At 37.9% G+C, this 16414-nt stretch overlaps 1 protein-coding gene across 1 annotated transcript in view; it reads left to right on the forward strand.

Annotated features, from left to right (window-relative positions):
- RAPGEF4 (Rap guanine nucleotide exchange factor 4) overlaps nt 1–16414 on the forward strand; it is a 257949-nt gene that overhangs the window by 83818 nt on the left and 157717 nt on the right. The window contains exon 2 of the mRNA XM_036744587.1: nt 10638–10710. Within this exon, the coding sequence (XP_036600482.1) occupies nt 10638–10710 (73 nt within the window). The remainder of the gene's footprint in view (nt 1–10637; nt 10711–16414) is intronic.

The raw sequence follows: 16414 nt of genomic DNA on the forward strand, positions 1-16414 counted from the left end.
CCAGCATGTTGTTTTTATATACTGTAAAAAAGAAAAACATTCTTAGCTCAAAAGTCATACAAAAACAGGTGGCAGGCTGGATTTGGCCCATAGGCCAGAGTTTGCCAACCCCTGCTCCAAAATGTGGACAACTTTCTGCTTTTAGTAAAGCTCTAGTTATGTTAATTTTGATTCATCACATCTGGTCCCATCCCTTCATAGTTTGCTGAGATGATTGGATAGAAATCCAATCATCTGTTTTTCCTACATCAGCTTGCCATTTTCTGTGTTTCCAATTACTTGTGTACTTTAATTTAGATTGAATGTAGCAAGTTCAATAAATGAAGAACAAGAATTGTGTTTCCAGCATAACCTTCATTGAGGTTGTGTTATTCAGTAGTATCCCTAGGGCACTTTCTTTTATGACATTCATTTAAGTGTCATTGACCTACTGTGTGCATCTCACCCTAGCAGTTTGAGTGTGCCTAAAAGAAAGTCATTGCTTACTTACCGAAATATACTGAATGGGCAATACCTTCAATGAGTGTAATTTCAGTGAACTACCTGAAATCTCAGCATATCTGAGTAATATTAAAAACATAGAAGTCATGAGCATTTTTGGATGGAGACCCTGAATCTTTATCACAATAAAAATACTGTGAGAATTAGTTAGCCCTAAGAAAAATCATTAAAATAGCCAAATTCCTACATCTCCTTAACCCCAAGTGTTTGGTATTCTCTGGCAAATCATATTAGAAACCATCTCATCTCTTCTCTCTCAAGAAATTTTTTCTCTTATTCCCTCATAGCCCTGTTCTATGTTAGATGACAGCCAGCTAATCTGATAAGCATGTCTGTTTAAAGGAGTACCAATGATATTAACCTTTCCAGATAATTATGGAAAAAACCCTGGACTTGGAGGGAGAAGATCTTGGTTCTGCTACTTATCACTGACTTGACTGTGGCAGATTACTGATATATACTTAACTTTCCTGGGCCACAAATTTCTCCCCTGGAAAATGAGGCAGTTGATCCAGATGACTTTAAAAAGTCCTTTCTGGTTCTAAACCTAGGAGCTGAAAACATGTGGTCTTTCCCAGCATGGGAATTTCAGGTTCCTAAGAAGACTCCAGAGGAAGAGCCTCAGAGACAAAGAGACCTTCAGCTTTTCTCAAATGATGTAATGCATGTGATTGACTCTTTGCTGACATTACTTGAGGCCTCAGTCCCCCCAGTCCACCTAGTGATCTATTGAATAAGATAATAGCGATAATAGCTGACATTTGTGTAGTACTTTAGGACGTGCAGTGCACTTTGTATGCATTTCCTCTTGACTCTCACAACAGCCCTGAGAAATAAGTGCTACCGTTCTCATTATTCCTATCTTTATAGATTAGGAAACTGAAGCTCAGAAGGCATAACTGACTTGTGTATGGTCACACAGTAAATGTCAGAAGGAGATATCATTTTAAAAAAAAACATTCTGCTGATGTTATTTTCTTTTTAAAATATTCACTTCCTAAAGACGCTTCTCTATCCTGACATGAACCATCATACCGTACACTCCCCTTGGGACAGATAAGTATAGTAAAGCAATACAACATATTAGCCATACCATTAGAAGGAGATTAAAATCTAAGTCTCTTTAAACACCAAGACCTCTTTCTAAAACAAAGGTGATGTAGAAGATGAAAGCAAGGACAATTGCTGAGGATAATTACAAAGGAGTAGCACAGTGTCTAGGATTAGTATGAGGAGGTGAGGGTGGGGTGGGAGAAACCCAGAATGAATTGAAGCTAGGGATGATGGCTATGGACAAAACAAAAAGGTTTATTTCATGCTATGTTGTGGCCCAGAGTAAAATCCAAGATGCAGTAGGAGGATAGATGGGATTGCTCAGGATAGATGGGATCATGATCGTGAATGACAGTGAGAAGCCAGAACTAGTCGTCTCATTTTGTTTCTGTTTTCTCTTACAAAGATAATATTTTTGGAATGGGAAGGATAGGAAAAAAGAGTGGCTAACAGGGAATTGAAATCCAAGATAAATAAGGAGATAAGAGAAGCCTGAGCTACTCTTGATTGCATTCAAGTCACCAGGCCCAGACCAATTATCTCTTAGAGCACTGAAAGAAGTTGTAGATGTGATTGATAAAACACTGTCAGTGATTTTTGAAATGAAAAAAAAAAGGAAGGCCGGAGGAAGGGCAAATGTCATGATATTTTTTTTAAAATAAAGGGACAAAGGTAGCATCTACAAAGTATAATCTGGTGAGTTGAACTCTTCATGGCAAAATTCCAAAACACAACTGAGTGGATGGCTTCTGAGCATTTAAAAGTAGGGAAGGCTTCATTCTAGATAGGCCATGACTTGTGATGTTTTGGAAGGAGCATTGGCTCTCTGATCTGTGTTTAAGTCTCATTTCTGGTACTTTTATTGAATTACTTTGGACAAATTGCTTTATCTGTCTGGATCTCAGTTTCCACATCTGTTAATAGAAAGCATTGAACTATGACTTCTACCATTTAAATATTATATGACTAACCTTGCTCCCTTTTTTGACAGGTAAGCTAGACCACTAAACCATGATCTATTTAGATTTCAGCAAAACATCTGACAATGTCTCTCATGCTCCCCTTTTGGATACAATGAAGAAATATGGGCTAGGTAACGGTACAGTTAGGTGAAGTCAGATGTGGTTAAATGCAAGTTTCACAGGTTAATTGATGGGTTTATGTCACCTTGAAAGGACATCATTACTGTAGTAGCCCAGTGATCTATTCTTGGCCTTGTGCTGGTTAGCATTTTTATCAATGGCTTGGATAAAGGAACAGAAGGTACATTTGTCAAATTTTCATGTGACATTAAACTGACAAGGCATGTTGATGACTAAATCAGGGTCCAAAAAGATCTTGCTAGGTTAGAACATTGGGCTGGATTGAATAAGACAGAAACGATGACGATAATCATCATAACAACAACTCACTTTTAGACAGCACCATAATATTTACAAAGTTCTTTATGTGTTGTCTTGATTCTCACAACAGTGGGGTTCCCCTATTCAAGGGTCTTCCAGAAATGGTGTTTTAGAAGGAATTCTCAAGGTGCAGTGCAAATTGGGTTAAGTGGCCTCCTGTCTCCCTTCCAGTTTTGAGATTTTTGTGATCCTCACAGAAAAGCAGTTTGAATTTAGAAAGGATGCCCATAGGGAAAAAATACTGCTGGAACATTCATATTTAAAATAGGACACTGTTACCATTTCCCCACTTGTCTACTGTTCAACATATTAATATTTTTCTAGCTCTGTAAAGTATGGGAGCAAAATACTGCATCAATGTTTCATACCGTATATAGACAACAGAAAGTTTTTGTTGCTGATGTTGAGCCCCAGAGAGGAAAATAAAAGCTTTTAACCTATCCTATGAATATAACCCTTTGGAAATAGTGAGGTACCATGGTGGATAGAGTGCTGGACCTGGGGTCAGAGAGCTCTGAATTCAAATCCCACCTCAGACACTAGTCATGTGACCCTGGCCCCATCACTTAGCCTCCATTTATCTAGGTCGCTTTATCTGTAAAATGAGGATGATAATAACACCTACCTTCTCAGGTTGTTGTGAGCCTCAAACGAGGTGATATTATTGAAGTGTTAGTTGTTATTATTATTGTTTTCCAATAGAAGCAGGGGGTCTCATTTAAAGCATTTTATTACCAAGGTTTTTGAAAAGAGGATGACGTAGGAAGTCACTATGTAAATCTTTTCTACTTTTCCCTTGCTTTCCATGACTCCTACACCTTATTCTTAGGTATTATAGGATTCGAAGCTGGTACTTTAGAGGTGGTGTATTCTAATCTCCATTTTACAGATGAACAAAACTGAGGACCAAAGAGATCATAAGACCACGAGTTCAATGCAGTAGGGGACCTTAAAGATTGTCAAGTCCAACTCCTCTATTTTACCAGTGGGGAAACTGAGGACCAGAGACTTCCTCAGGGTCACATGACTAATAAAATGTCGGAGGAAGGATTCAAACCCAGGTCCTCCTTACTCCAAGTCTAGTGTTCTGTCTACTGTACCATGCTGATCAAGATTACACAGTAAACAGCACAGCCTAAGCTATTTTTTTCAGTGTTCCTGGTCGCTGGAGAAGGAAGTCATTTCTCCAGAAGTCCTTCAGGCTCCCTAGTTGCTTCTCTCTTAATTAACCCAAAGCCTGAGTGAGCAGGGTCCCCTGAACTATGCTTAAAGGAATGCCCTGAAAAATCAGCTGGTCCTCACTCCTGGGCAGAGACCCTACCAATGAGTTTTTCATTCTCATATCTCTCCAATCATTCCCACAGACTTCTGATTTTATCTTCTATTATCTTTTTCTATCAATCTGCTTATCCCAGTCCAAGGATCCCCAATACTTTCTAGCAAAGAAGTACTTCTGATCTCTTACTAGTTTTGTGCTGGCCATTAGGAGGAGGAAGGAAGAAGGGGTGCTGAGAGTTAAATTCAATAAGGGGGCGGCAGTTTCTTCATTGCCTGTTGTTGGAGAGGAGGATGTGGTGGCAGCCACCACTCTAGACTTGCAGCCTTGCCTCCTGTGCCTTCCTTCCAAGGGATTCCCACCAAATACCTTCAGAAGTAAAACCACAGGTCACAAAACCCATGGGATTTGGGCAGCAGCAGAAACTTAGATAAAAGCTTCATGGTATAGTGGGAAAAGGAATGTTGAATCTGGAGTGAAGGGATTTGTGTTCAAATCCCAGCTCTGCCACTTACTACTTGTATAATCTTGGGTAAGTCTCTTAATTTTTCTGGGCCTCAGTTTCCTCATCTGTAAAGCTGAGAGTCTTCCAGAACTAGATGACCTCTAGGGTCCCTTTGGGATATAAATCTCTGACCGTATTGGTGGTTGTACTGGCTATGAGCTCTGGCCAAGCCTCTCAAATCTCAGTCACTCACACAAGGCTCTCCTCTCAAACTCCTATCTTCTTCTCTAGTCTCTAAAAATAGGGATTCTTAACCTACGGTCCATAAACTTGCTTTTAAATATTTTGATAGCTGTATTTCAGCATAATTGATTTCCTTTGTATTCCTATATATTTTGTAATTTTAAAACATTATTTTTAGAAGGGGTCTTTGTGCTTTGCCAGACTGCCAAAGGTATCCATGACAACAAAAAGGTTAAGAACACCCTCTCAGGAAACTCCAAGTTCCTTTTCTCTCCCTCTCTCCCCAGCATTATTGTACCAGGTTCCTAACCAGGTGACTAGGAGGGACACATACACAAACACAGACACAGACACAGACACAGACACACACACACACACACACACCCCACCTCCACCTGGTTCCCAAGAGAGCTATATCTTGAGGCCACTGGGCTACTGTCTTAAATAATATTAGCATAAAATGATGGAACACTTATGATTCAGTTACATTTCAGTTCCTCTAGTTCCAGCCAGAACTAACTCTGATACCCCAGTGATCTGCTGGGACGGGTTTTTTCTTTGTTTTTGCCACTGACTAACATAGTTTTAAAATAGTACATATTTTAAAATCTATCTCTTAGAATTACAGGTTTTTAAAAGGTTTCAAAAATAATTGAAAGTTTATCCTTTACTGTTGATAGAGCATAGGATTGCAGATTTAGCACTAAGAAGGACATTGGAGGCCCTGCCTCCATTTTACAGATGATGGAATTGAGACACTGAAGGGTTGCCCAGGGCCATGTAGCTAGTAAGCATCTAAAGTGGGATTTGAATCCAAGTCTTACTGACTCTAAGTTCCCCATGTTCAGAAGTGGCCATATTAAGATCAAAATCATGACGTTTTCCGGATGACTTTTTTGGTAAACATTTAGATAATTTAATAATAGGATTGTTGTAGTATCTACATGCAAATTTCTCTTTCTTGTCTGCCTTCCTCTGCTCCTTTCCCCCATCATGATTTTGGAAGTATCTTCCTCCTGCTTGGAAAATTGTTTTATTCTTTGAACATAAAAACATACAAAAACAGAAAAAAGAAAAGCATATTAGAAAGTCCATTAAGTGTCTGTTGTTATTTTCCCCTGAAAGCCTCTTTCTCAGGAAGATAACTGTAGATCACATCCCTCTATGTTGGAAATGTATATGCAGGCACATGCATTATGTACCTGTGAATTAGTGATGTAGAGATATGGTTATTCCTTCAAGACCACAGAATAGTCTGTGTTAGCAAGTATCACCAGACAGAAATGGTTGCTATTTTTGTTAGTCCTAGCTGACTGCAATCTAGTACAGAATTGGTAATTAGATTCCTAATTACTAGACTTTGCTGATAAATCTTTCAGATCTGAACTAAATTGCCTTTGAGCCAAATCCACAACCATGTGGCTTCCTTTCAGAAGGCAAAGTGCCAGCATCCCCTGTATAGGTAGTTAACTGGCTCCTACTCAGTCATCCCTTGAATAGACCTCTCTCCCTTAATTATTGTACCAACCAGCCCCAATCTTTCATTGAGTAACATCTGCAGCTTTCCCTAGAATTTCCTGATCTCTTATAGGCAGCTTTCAGGTGTGCATTTGACATAGACCTTCCTGGTAATTTATGGTGTTGCTAGCAGTCATTTGAACAAAAAACTTCATTAACTGTCAACATGCTAGAGATATGGGAGCTTCATACCATGGGGACCCAGATGATATCTCTTAAAGTGTCTAATGTTTTGGTGAATGGCAGCATGTTATTAAAAATTTTTCGGCCTTTCTTTGTATCCCCAGTACTTAACACAGTGCACGGCACATAGTAGTAGCTCCTTAAAAAGTCTTCATTGACTTGATTTGATGAATAAGGGATAGAGCCCTGAGTTTAGAGTCAGAAAGACGTGACCTTGAACTCTTATTAGCTGTGCGAATGTTGACAAATAATTTAACCTCTTGGAGTCTCGGTTTCCTCATCTCTAAACTGGGAATTATAATAATCATTACTTACCTCTCAAGGGCATTATGAGGAAAGCGCTTTACCAACTTTAAAACACTATATTAAATGGATTATTATTTTCATATCTCTTGGCTCGTGTTCTTTCCTTTTCTCACTGGCAGCTTAAAAATTCTAATCCTTTTTCCTTATTGTTTCAAAAGTCTTCTCTTCCTAAATTTGCTGGGTTTTTCTGTTTTATGATTTTTTTTCAATTTTTGTGTGTTTTAAATTTTGTTCACTAACTTTTTTTCCCCTAATGGTATATATAGTACTGTTTGTAGCAACTACAATCCAATAAATGAGAGCAATTGCTAATACAGTTAGGTCCTGATTAGTTTAAATAATGAATCCCATGAAGTGTTCCTATGTATTTGAATTTGCACTATTTGAAGTTATAATTATGTAAAATATGGTAATTGATTGTAGTCCAGTGGAAACATGCAGCACAAGTTCGAATAAGGTGATTGCTTCATGGGATTTATTATTCACACTAATTGGGATTTAGCTATATTAGCAATTGCTAATGGCCTGGCTGTACAAAGAAATTGTTCTAATTCACACAAGATTCCAGAGCCATTTCAGGTGTTGCTATTTTTAAGAAACAACATCTGTATTTCTCTCTGAGTTCAGTCTAATATTTTCAACTTGGATGTGTAGGAACTGAAACCTTTATAGATGGATGGCTTTGCATAAGAGCCTGGGAGAGCAAATGATAAAGCAAAAGGCAATATGTGAATACATTCAGAACCATTATTTTTCTTATACAGTCTTATTCCAGTTAACTATTTCTGCCCTGATTCATATAAGGCATTTTGTAAGGGATGAACACAAAGACTGTGGGCCAATCTTAGCTAATAAGTGTTAGGAAGTACCACTACCTCATTTGAAAATGTGGGTTTTTCATTTCCATGTGTAAAAGTATAAAATCCTCGGTTCTATTTTCCTGATGTTTTCCATAAGATTAACATGTGGAATAATTTTTAATTTGAGGCCATGTTTCCTTCTTATAAACTGGACTGCCTTTTCCACTCTTAGTTAAAATGGGAAGCTTTTTAAACTCCCATTGAGAGAATATTTTGACACCAGGGAGATTAGGTTCGTCTCAAACAATACTTTTCTGCAAAGTGAGATCATCCTATTGAGAAGCAAAGGCAAAGAAGATGGCTTTCAGGGAGTGTCAGGAATCTATGGAACCTCAGGCTATGAACAGTTAGTTCCAGGTGCTTTCCTGGAATTTTTTTTTATTTATTAGCATCTGGTTAGTACTCCAGCATAAGAGTGCTCAACCACTCCTGTTGGATGAGGAAGAAAGTGAAACAGTGTTATAATAAAGAAATAGACAATAAAGTGAAATTTGGCCATTTTCAAGAGGCAGTATTCAGGAATCTTGGATGTTGGCCTGGCCCTCTGGTAATATGAATGGTTAATGAACTCACAGAAAGAAAAATGAAGAAAAAGATACATTTGGCTTGGTTGACTTGGTTTGCATACAGGTGTAAATGTCTTTGCCCTAGAAGAAAAATAAATGAACCAGGAAAATCTTGACTGACATGAGGAAGAAGATTGTGTCTTTTTAGAAAACATCAATGTTACATTACAGACATCATTCAGAGCTACCAAATGGGCCAGATGTTTGCCAGAATCCTTAGTGTTACCAGCTGCCCATCAGAGCAGATGAAGCCTTTCTGCTGACAGTTTATGTAGCCCACAAGCACTATGAAGTGTTGATTCTTTTGATGCTGTTTAATATTTATGTATATTCATAAATATAAACACATAAATATACATGACATTGCACAATAAATAAAAGCTCAGCTTTCATCATGAAAGGGGAGGACCATATTTATTACCTGAGAGGCAGTCTAATATTCATTTTCAGTTCTGTTATGAAACGTCCCCCCACTCGAGTTGGATGCTTCAGGTTGTTTTATGCTCATTTTGGAATTAATTGTACCTAGACCTGTAAATTAAAATAAGTGGTATCATCTATGCAAAGAGTGCAGGGGTATTTCACAGCCTCATCTTCAGAGTTATTTTCTGAATCACTCAGGCTTGAAATCTTATGGTCACCAAGTTTTGCCAATTATTCCTTTACATTTTTTGGCATCTATCTTTCCCTTTCTATTTTCATTGATTCAGCTTCACTTTAGAGGACTGGACTCTCTTAGCAGCTTCTTAACCCTGCCTCCTGTAACCCCTTTCTTAAACCATACTCCATACCACCATTAGGCTAATCTTTTTAAAATAATGTTTTAATCATTCCAGTCTCGTACAAAACTTTCAAAGGCTTTCCATTTCCTGTAGAATAGAAACCCAAGTTTCTTATCACCTGAACTATATATGTTACTCCCTTCTTTCATTATGACCATTTGTGAAATAATAGTTCACATTTTCAGCAGGATTATTTTTGGCATTCTGCTAAATTTGGGTACCTCCATGTTTCCTGAATCTTTGTGTCCCCCTCAGTATTCAACACCATTTTAAATGATAGTGTTCAAGAAATACTAATTGAATTCATGAACTCCTCTACATAGCATCACAGAATTTAAAGTTGAAAAGGACTTCAGAGATAATTTCAACCAGGCTTAGCCAAGGAAAGTAATTTACCTATAAAATGAGGTGTGTCTATGAGGTACTAAGACTGAGTTTCAACAAACATACCAAAATACATCTAAGTAAGTGTTGCTCTTTTCAAAGTCATCATCTCATTATACCAGTGTGCTTTCATAGCTCAGAATATTTGGGAATTCCTTAGAATTTTTGAAATGCCTTCAGAACTTGGAGCATGTTATTTCAAATACCTCAAATCTTCATCCTTGGTTGGTTGATTTGCTCTTTGGAAATATCTCAAAGTCATTTGGAGCCAAGTCTGGTGAATAAAGGCATTTCCTCAACTATAAAATAAGGAGATTGCTGAGTAATTGGCTGCTAAAGTCCCTTACAGGTCAAAATTCTGTGATTAAGATGGTTAATGTTGTTGGTGAAAAAAATGCTATATTGCAAACTCTATCAGGATTGGAGCCATGTAGTTTTGGTCTTTGTATCTCCCCCAGACACTCAATATATGTTTATGGAGCATACAGGACTAATTGTGTCTTTACTAGAGGACAGAAGAAAGATGATACTAGCTCGATTCCGTCCAAAGACTTCTTAGTTAAGCCACGCTATTTTTCTATGTAAGCTTACTAAAAGTTTCTCAGAGGTCACATAATATGCAGGTGTAGAGTATGCATTGAAATAGGTTACTAGTACAAAATCATCTTCTTTGGAAACATCCTCTCTAGAGAAAGGCATTTCTAACTTTTGAAGGAAGCTAATTTGGTGAGATTCACTTATTAAGAAAGAAGTACATTTTTTTGTATGTGCAGCTATTAAAAATTCAAGTGTTGCAATTATTAACTCTTCACATTACTAATAATTGATCCTGTGCAGGAGGGGTGAGAGGGATGTATTCAATCAATCAGCCAGAAATATGTAAATGACATCCTGTGATATAACTCTTGTAGGTGAGAGAATACCCACAATCCTATCCCAGGAGACTTGTTTGAAAGACAGACATATTTTATGTCATCCCAGAGCAAATTTATGGGTCTATAAATATACACCTCAGATGCTTTATGATGTCCAAAGTTGCTATCTTTAAAAGTATAAATCTGTGACTGTTTAAAATGAATAAATGCCAATGTATTTAATTTATCATATTCTCTTTCAGAAATATCGGCAGTATATGGCAGGACTTTTGGCTCCTCCTTATGGTGTTATGGAAACCAGCGCTAACAATGATAGTAAGTAAAGAATTTGAAAATGTTTTGTCTAAAAATTTTAAATACATATGTGATGGTTTCTCGGTGTGATGGATGCAGAGTTGTGAGTACATTCAACTGATTTGAAAAATTAGAGTATGTTTATGGTTTTGCCTTATGCAGAATATGTCTCTATTAGCTGTATATAGCTAACATTTGGGCAGTTAGGGGGTGCAGTGGGTAGAATGCCAATCCTGAAGTCAGGAAGGCTCATCTTCCTGAGTTCAAATCTGGCCTCAGATACATGCTGTGTGACCCTGGTCAAGTCACTTAACCTGTTTGCCTTAGTTTCCTCATCTATAAAAAGAGCTAAAGAAGGAAATGGCAAACATTCCAGGATTTTTGCCAAGAAAACCCCAAATGGGGTCACAAACAGTCGGACATGACTAAAATGACTGAAAAGCAAAGCACTGCAAAGCACTTTAATACATTACCTAATTTGAACCTCTCCACAACTCTGTGAGGTGCTATTATTATCTTCATTTTACCAATGAGAAGACTGAAGCAGAGAGCCCAGAGCCATGCATCTATTGAGTGACTTAAGGTAGGATTCAAACTCAGGTCTTCTGGCCGCAACTCCAATGCCAATGCTCTGTCTGCTGAGCTACTAGCTACCCTGTAAAGACGTATGATACCTATAAATACAAAATACCTTTTCAAAAGGTTTTCATTTTGCAGTAAAACCCTATGGCATTACTGTGCTTCCATTAAAAATGGTATCAGGGGCCATCTTTGCTTTATACAGTTTCTAATACCTAAGAGCTGAGAGCTGCTGGGGCTGCAAAACCAGCTTTTGCTTATTATGCATTTTTTATTATATTGATCAAGCAGAGTATAATGATTCAAATAGCATAATGATTCATTATTTACTGGAATAAAATCAAGGTCTCTGCAAATTCCACACCTTTAGTAAAGGATCAATCTTTACCTAAACATTAAAAGAAGTATGCTCTTCTGTGCCAATATCTGTTTTAGTGGGTAATGCCTGCCTTACTGACTTGATGAAATATTAGAGTAATTGAAGTCTAATTATCCATCGATGTATGACAGGAACTTTTGTTTCTCTTTAGGGTTACTGGAAGTTTTTTAAATAAATTCTAAGAAAATAGAGCATTTCTGATTCTTTAGTAGTATATTTTACACATATATGACACAGCATACATTCTTTAATGTTTTATCATCTCAACACCTAAGTACAAAGGTGTATACAACCCCTGCTTGTTACCCCACGAACCTCAGAGCTTAACTGCAATTGTTTCACTTTAACACATTCATGTCCCCAAATCTACCTCTGCTCCTTTTAATCTTAGCTGGTGATCTTATTCTCTTACCTACTTTAATCTATTAAGCAGATCAAGGCCATCCAATGTGACTCTCCCAGCTCTCCTCCATTTCACCTCATACATTCTTTTATTTTCATCCATACCCTTTTCCTTTGTTCTTGTATCTAGGCAAGGAATGTCCCTCCTCACATCTTCAAGCTTTTCCTCTCCACTGATTCTTTTCTTCAACTTATAAAAATATCCTAAGACCTACCCTGCTGTTTAAAACTCAATGAATTACTTTCCTATCTCTTTCCCCTTGTCACCTCTGAATTTCTCTAAAGAATAATAGTTCAAACTCTCCATCTCTTCTTCAGAACCATGCAGACATTCCTGAACTACTTGCAATGGCTTCTGTCCTTGCCATTTGCCTGGAAGCTTGCTTCCTAAAACTGTATTTATGAAGTCATTTTTAAACCCAATTGTAAGACTTTACGTTTGTCTCTATTGGATTTCATTTCATTGCAATCAGACTAATATTCTAGATATTTTGCGGTTTTGACTCATCCATTGTGTTAAATATTCCTCTCAGCTTTGTGTCAAACCATTGACAAAATTTTCAAACAGCACAGGGCCAAACAGAGGTTCCTGAGGTACTCTACTGGAGACATATATCCTTCCAAGTAGACATTGAACCATTAATGATTACCCTTTGAGTTTGGCCACTCAGCCAGTTCCAAATCCATTTAATTTTATTATCATCTAGGTCACATTTCTCCTTACATCAAGGAAATCACATGTCTAGACCCAGCCATCCCAAGTATAAACATATCCCCATTTCTTCCACATGAGTAGTATTAGATATTTGACCAAATGCTGCTCAAGAGTATCTAAAGCATTTCCTCAATTTACTAGTTTATTATCCCCATCAAAAAAAGAAATAAGCTCAGTATGGTTTGACCCATTCTTGATGATACAATGATGGATCTTCATAATAGCCACTTTTTTTCTAGATGTTTACTAACCACTTATCCTAACACAAACTTAGGGAGGTTCTGAATGTGGTGCTCAGTACGTGAAAATATGACAAGACAACAAGGCAAGATAGCTATATTAGGGGGAAATACTCACAAAGTAAAAGACAATTAAAGACAATGATGGGAACAGGTCCATCGGGCCCCTGGACATAATTGAATACCTTGATGGGGTTCCAGAGGGAATGGGGCAGCCTCCCCTAAACCAATTAAGTCTGAAGCGTTTTTATGGGGTTCTTAATTGGGTCTAGTAGGACCAGGCATTGGGGGAAGGGAGTGAGGAGCCTAGACCTGGACAATAGTACTGACTCATGTTAGTTTGGTGGAGGGAAGACTCCTGAAAAATTAGAAGCTAGTAGATATTAAAGCTCACCACTTTGGGAAAAAGGCTTTTGGCAGCTCCTGCTGGTTTTACTCTGACAGGATTATTCTGGTTTTTGTGCTTCCTATGGCCATATCATATCAGGTTGGGGAGGATATTGTATTCCTTATCCCACTTCTTTATTGATGAACTTCAGTATTTTCCTATGAATCAAAATCAACCTCACCAGTGTCTTCTAATTCTGTTCTCTTACCCTTTTTGAAAATCAGGATGTTTGCCCTTCTCCTGTCCCATAGTACCTTTCCAATTCTGCTCAAACTTTCAAATATCCTTAAACTCAACAATTATATCCACCAGTTCTTTCTCTAACCAAGGATATAGTTTACCTGGGTCAGATGACTTAAGTTCACCAAAGGCAAGTAGGTACTCACACACTATTTCTTCACTTGTCTATCTTGTACATCTCCTTCCAGTTGGCTATTTTTGTTCTGTGATTTCCAGTGCAAAGATGACCTTTCTTGGCAGAAAAAAGTAGAAACAAAAGAATTAGTCAGCTCTTCCTTCTCTCTGTTATTAGTTATCATAACCTCATCTACTCTAATAAAAGCAGTATCAATAACATTTTGTTGTCCTTAATGTTCCTCACCAGCCTCATTCATTTCATTTTGAGTTTAGTACTCCTGAAACTTTTTTGCAAAAATATCTCAAAGTCTTATATTCGTTCTTTGTTATATATGCTTGCTTCCATCTCCTGTCCACATATTTTGTTTTGTTTTATTGTGTTTGAGACTGGATCCCCCTAACTTTCCTAGACTAGAAGTGCAGCTGCACTGATGGGCCCCATCCCATTGCTGATCAGCACGAAAGGTCTGACCTGCTTCCTTTCCATTCTGGGCTGGTTCACCCCTCCTTAGGCAGCCCAGTGGCCCTGTGGTTCTGGGGTTTACCATATTGGCACCACCCTTAGAGTGGAGAACTGATCAGTTTCTGTACACGTATTTTGAACATCTAAGCTCAGTGTATACAAATCAATTTCCAAATAATTTTCTTGTTTTACCTTTTTGCTGTGATTTCCCTTCTTTGTTTCTTCAGAAATTCTCAACTCTCCTGGGCTGACTTTCTCTAGAAAAAACTAACCTAAGAGATCTTATCTATCTTTTTCTTGAAGCCTTCAAAATATGCTTTCCCCAAATCTAGAGTATATATCCAACTGTGTGTGCCTAGCTATCCTCTCCTCTATCATAAATTCTAGGAGGGAGTGGCTACCTCCTTCCAATGTTCTCGTTATTTTTATCCCAGGAACTAGTTCTTTCCTGCCAATGTTCCAACTAGGGCTATTGAGAGGATCAAATGAGATAATATTTGTGAAACTGCACAGTGCCTGGCACACAGTAGGTTCTTAATAAATACTTGTTCCTTGTTCTTAGTGAGACTCAGATCCAGTATGGAAAAGGGACCTTGTTGGTTCCTCCATCTTTTGGACAGTGAAATTATCTTTCAGACAAAGTAAAAAGTTGTGAGCTGCTTTACTTTTGAAAGAGGAAGAAAATGAGCCCTGGACCATCGAAACTGGTCTAGATAATTGAAGTCTCTAATTGTTTCCTCTATGCCAGGGTTTTTATCTATTTCCTGAACTCTTCTGTTTCTTTCTGTTCAGGCAGTCTGTTGTATGCTATGATGATAAAAACCACTTCTGTTTCTTCTTCTATTGATCTTTACCCAAAATACTCTTCTGCTATTCTCCCTTTCTCTAATTCCTGGATTTCATCACATGAGTGATAGATTTTTTTATTTTGTTTTGGAGGCAATCAAGGTTAAGTGACTTGCCCAGGGCTGCACAGCTAGTAAGTGTCTGAAGCTGCATTTGAATTCAGGTTCTCCTGACTCTAGGGGTGGTGCTCTGATTTCTTAATATATTATGCTTCTCTACTTGCCCTCCCTTTTAACTTTCTTACTTCCTTTAAATAAAGAATGCCCATCCAGAACTATATACTAGTCATGGGTTTCTCCCAGCAAGTCCTAGTGATAACTGTAAGGTCAAATTTTCCTCTGTGCATCAGAACCTTATTTACTTTTGCCTTTTCTTAGACCAGAAGTTCTCAAAATGTGGTTGGGTAGGGGTGGAGGTGGGGGGCTCCTTTGGAGTTTTCAGGGTGTTCATGAAGTCAAAACTATTTTAATACTTATATTAAAATGTTTTGATTTCTTGTATCTATAGAAACAACCCCCATAAAACTCTTTGGGGGGAGGTCCTCAATGATGTTTAAGAGTGTAAAGGGCTCCCAAGACCCAAAAGTTTAAGAACTGCTAGCCTAGAGATTGGGAGACTTAGATTTTACTATTGACTTCTTTCTTAGATTTTATTTATTTATTAGTTTATTTATCATTTATATTATTAATAATATAATATATATTATATACTATTTATTTATTGGTATCTCAAGTACTGTTCTTCCTTCATTGTAGCTACTCTCTTATCTTGTTTGGTGGATGTCCATAGGCAGTTTTCACCTTCTGTTGTGATGCTGAAATCTAACCTTCATTCTAGGATATTACTGTCTTAGAAAACTGCTCAGTTCCCTGATCAACCTTTACACGCAGTTAGGCAGGGCAGTGGGATGGAGTGTAGACACTTAATAGCTGTGTGACCCTGGGCAAGTCACTTAACTCTATTTGTGTCAGTTTTCTCAATTATAAAATAGGGATAATAATAGCAACTACTTCCCAGGGTTGAAGAGAGGCTCAAATGAGACAATTTTTATAAAGTGCTTAACGTGACACCCGGCACACAGTGGGTTCTATATGAATATTTGTCCCCTCCCTCCTTCCTTTATCTTCCGCATCCCTTGCTTTCAATGGGCAGCATTGAGGAAAATACTAGCTATGCCCCTGTGGTCTTTAGTTTCTTGCCCAAGGTAACTGGGCGGTGATTTTGTAGCTTCTTTCTCTCATTATTATCATTTGTGTCCAAGTGCATCACCAGAAGTGATTAAGAGTCATCTGATAAATGGTGGGGTTTCTCTGTTATGTCTTAGACAGGAGTCCAGGGAATACAAAAGACATTGCTC

The sequence above is a fragment of the Trichosurus vulpecula genome, chromosome 2 (assembly GCF_011100635.1).
Source record: "Trichosurus vulpecula isolate mTriVul1 chromosome 2, mTriVul1.pri, whole genome shotgun sequence".
NCBI classification, from domain to species: Eukaryota; Metazoa; Chordata; class Mammalia; order Diprotodontia; family Phalangeridae; genus Trichosurus; species Trichosurus vulpecula.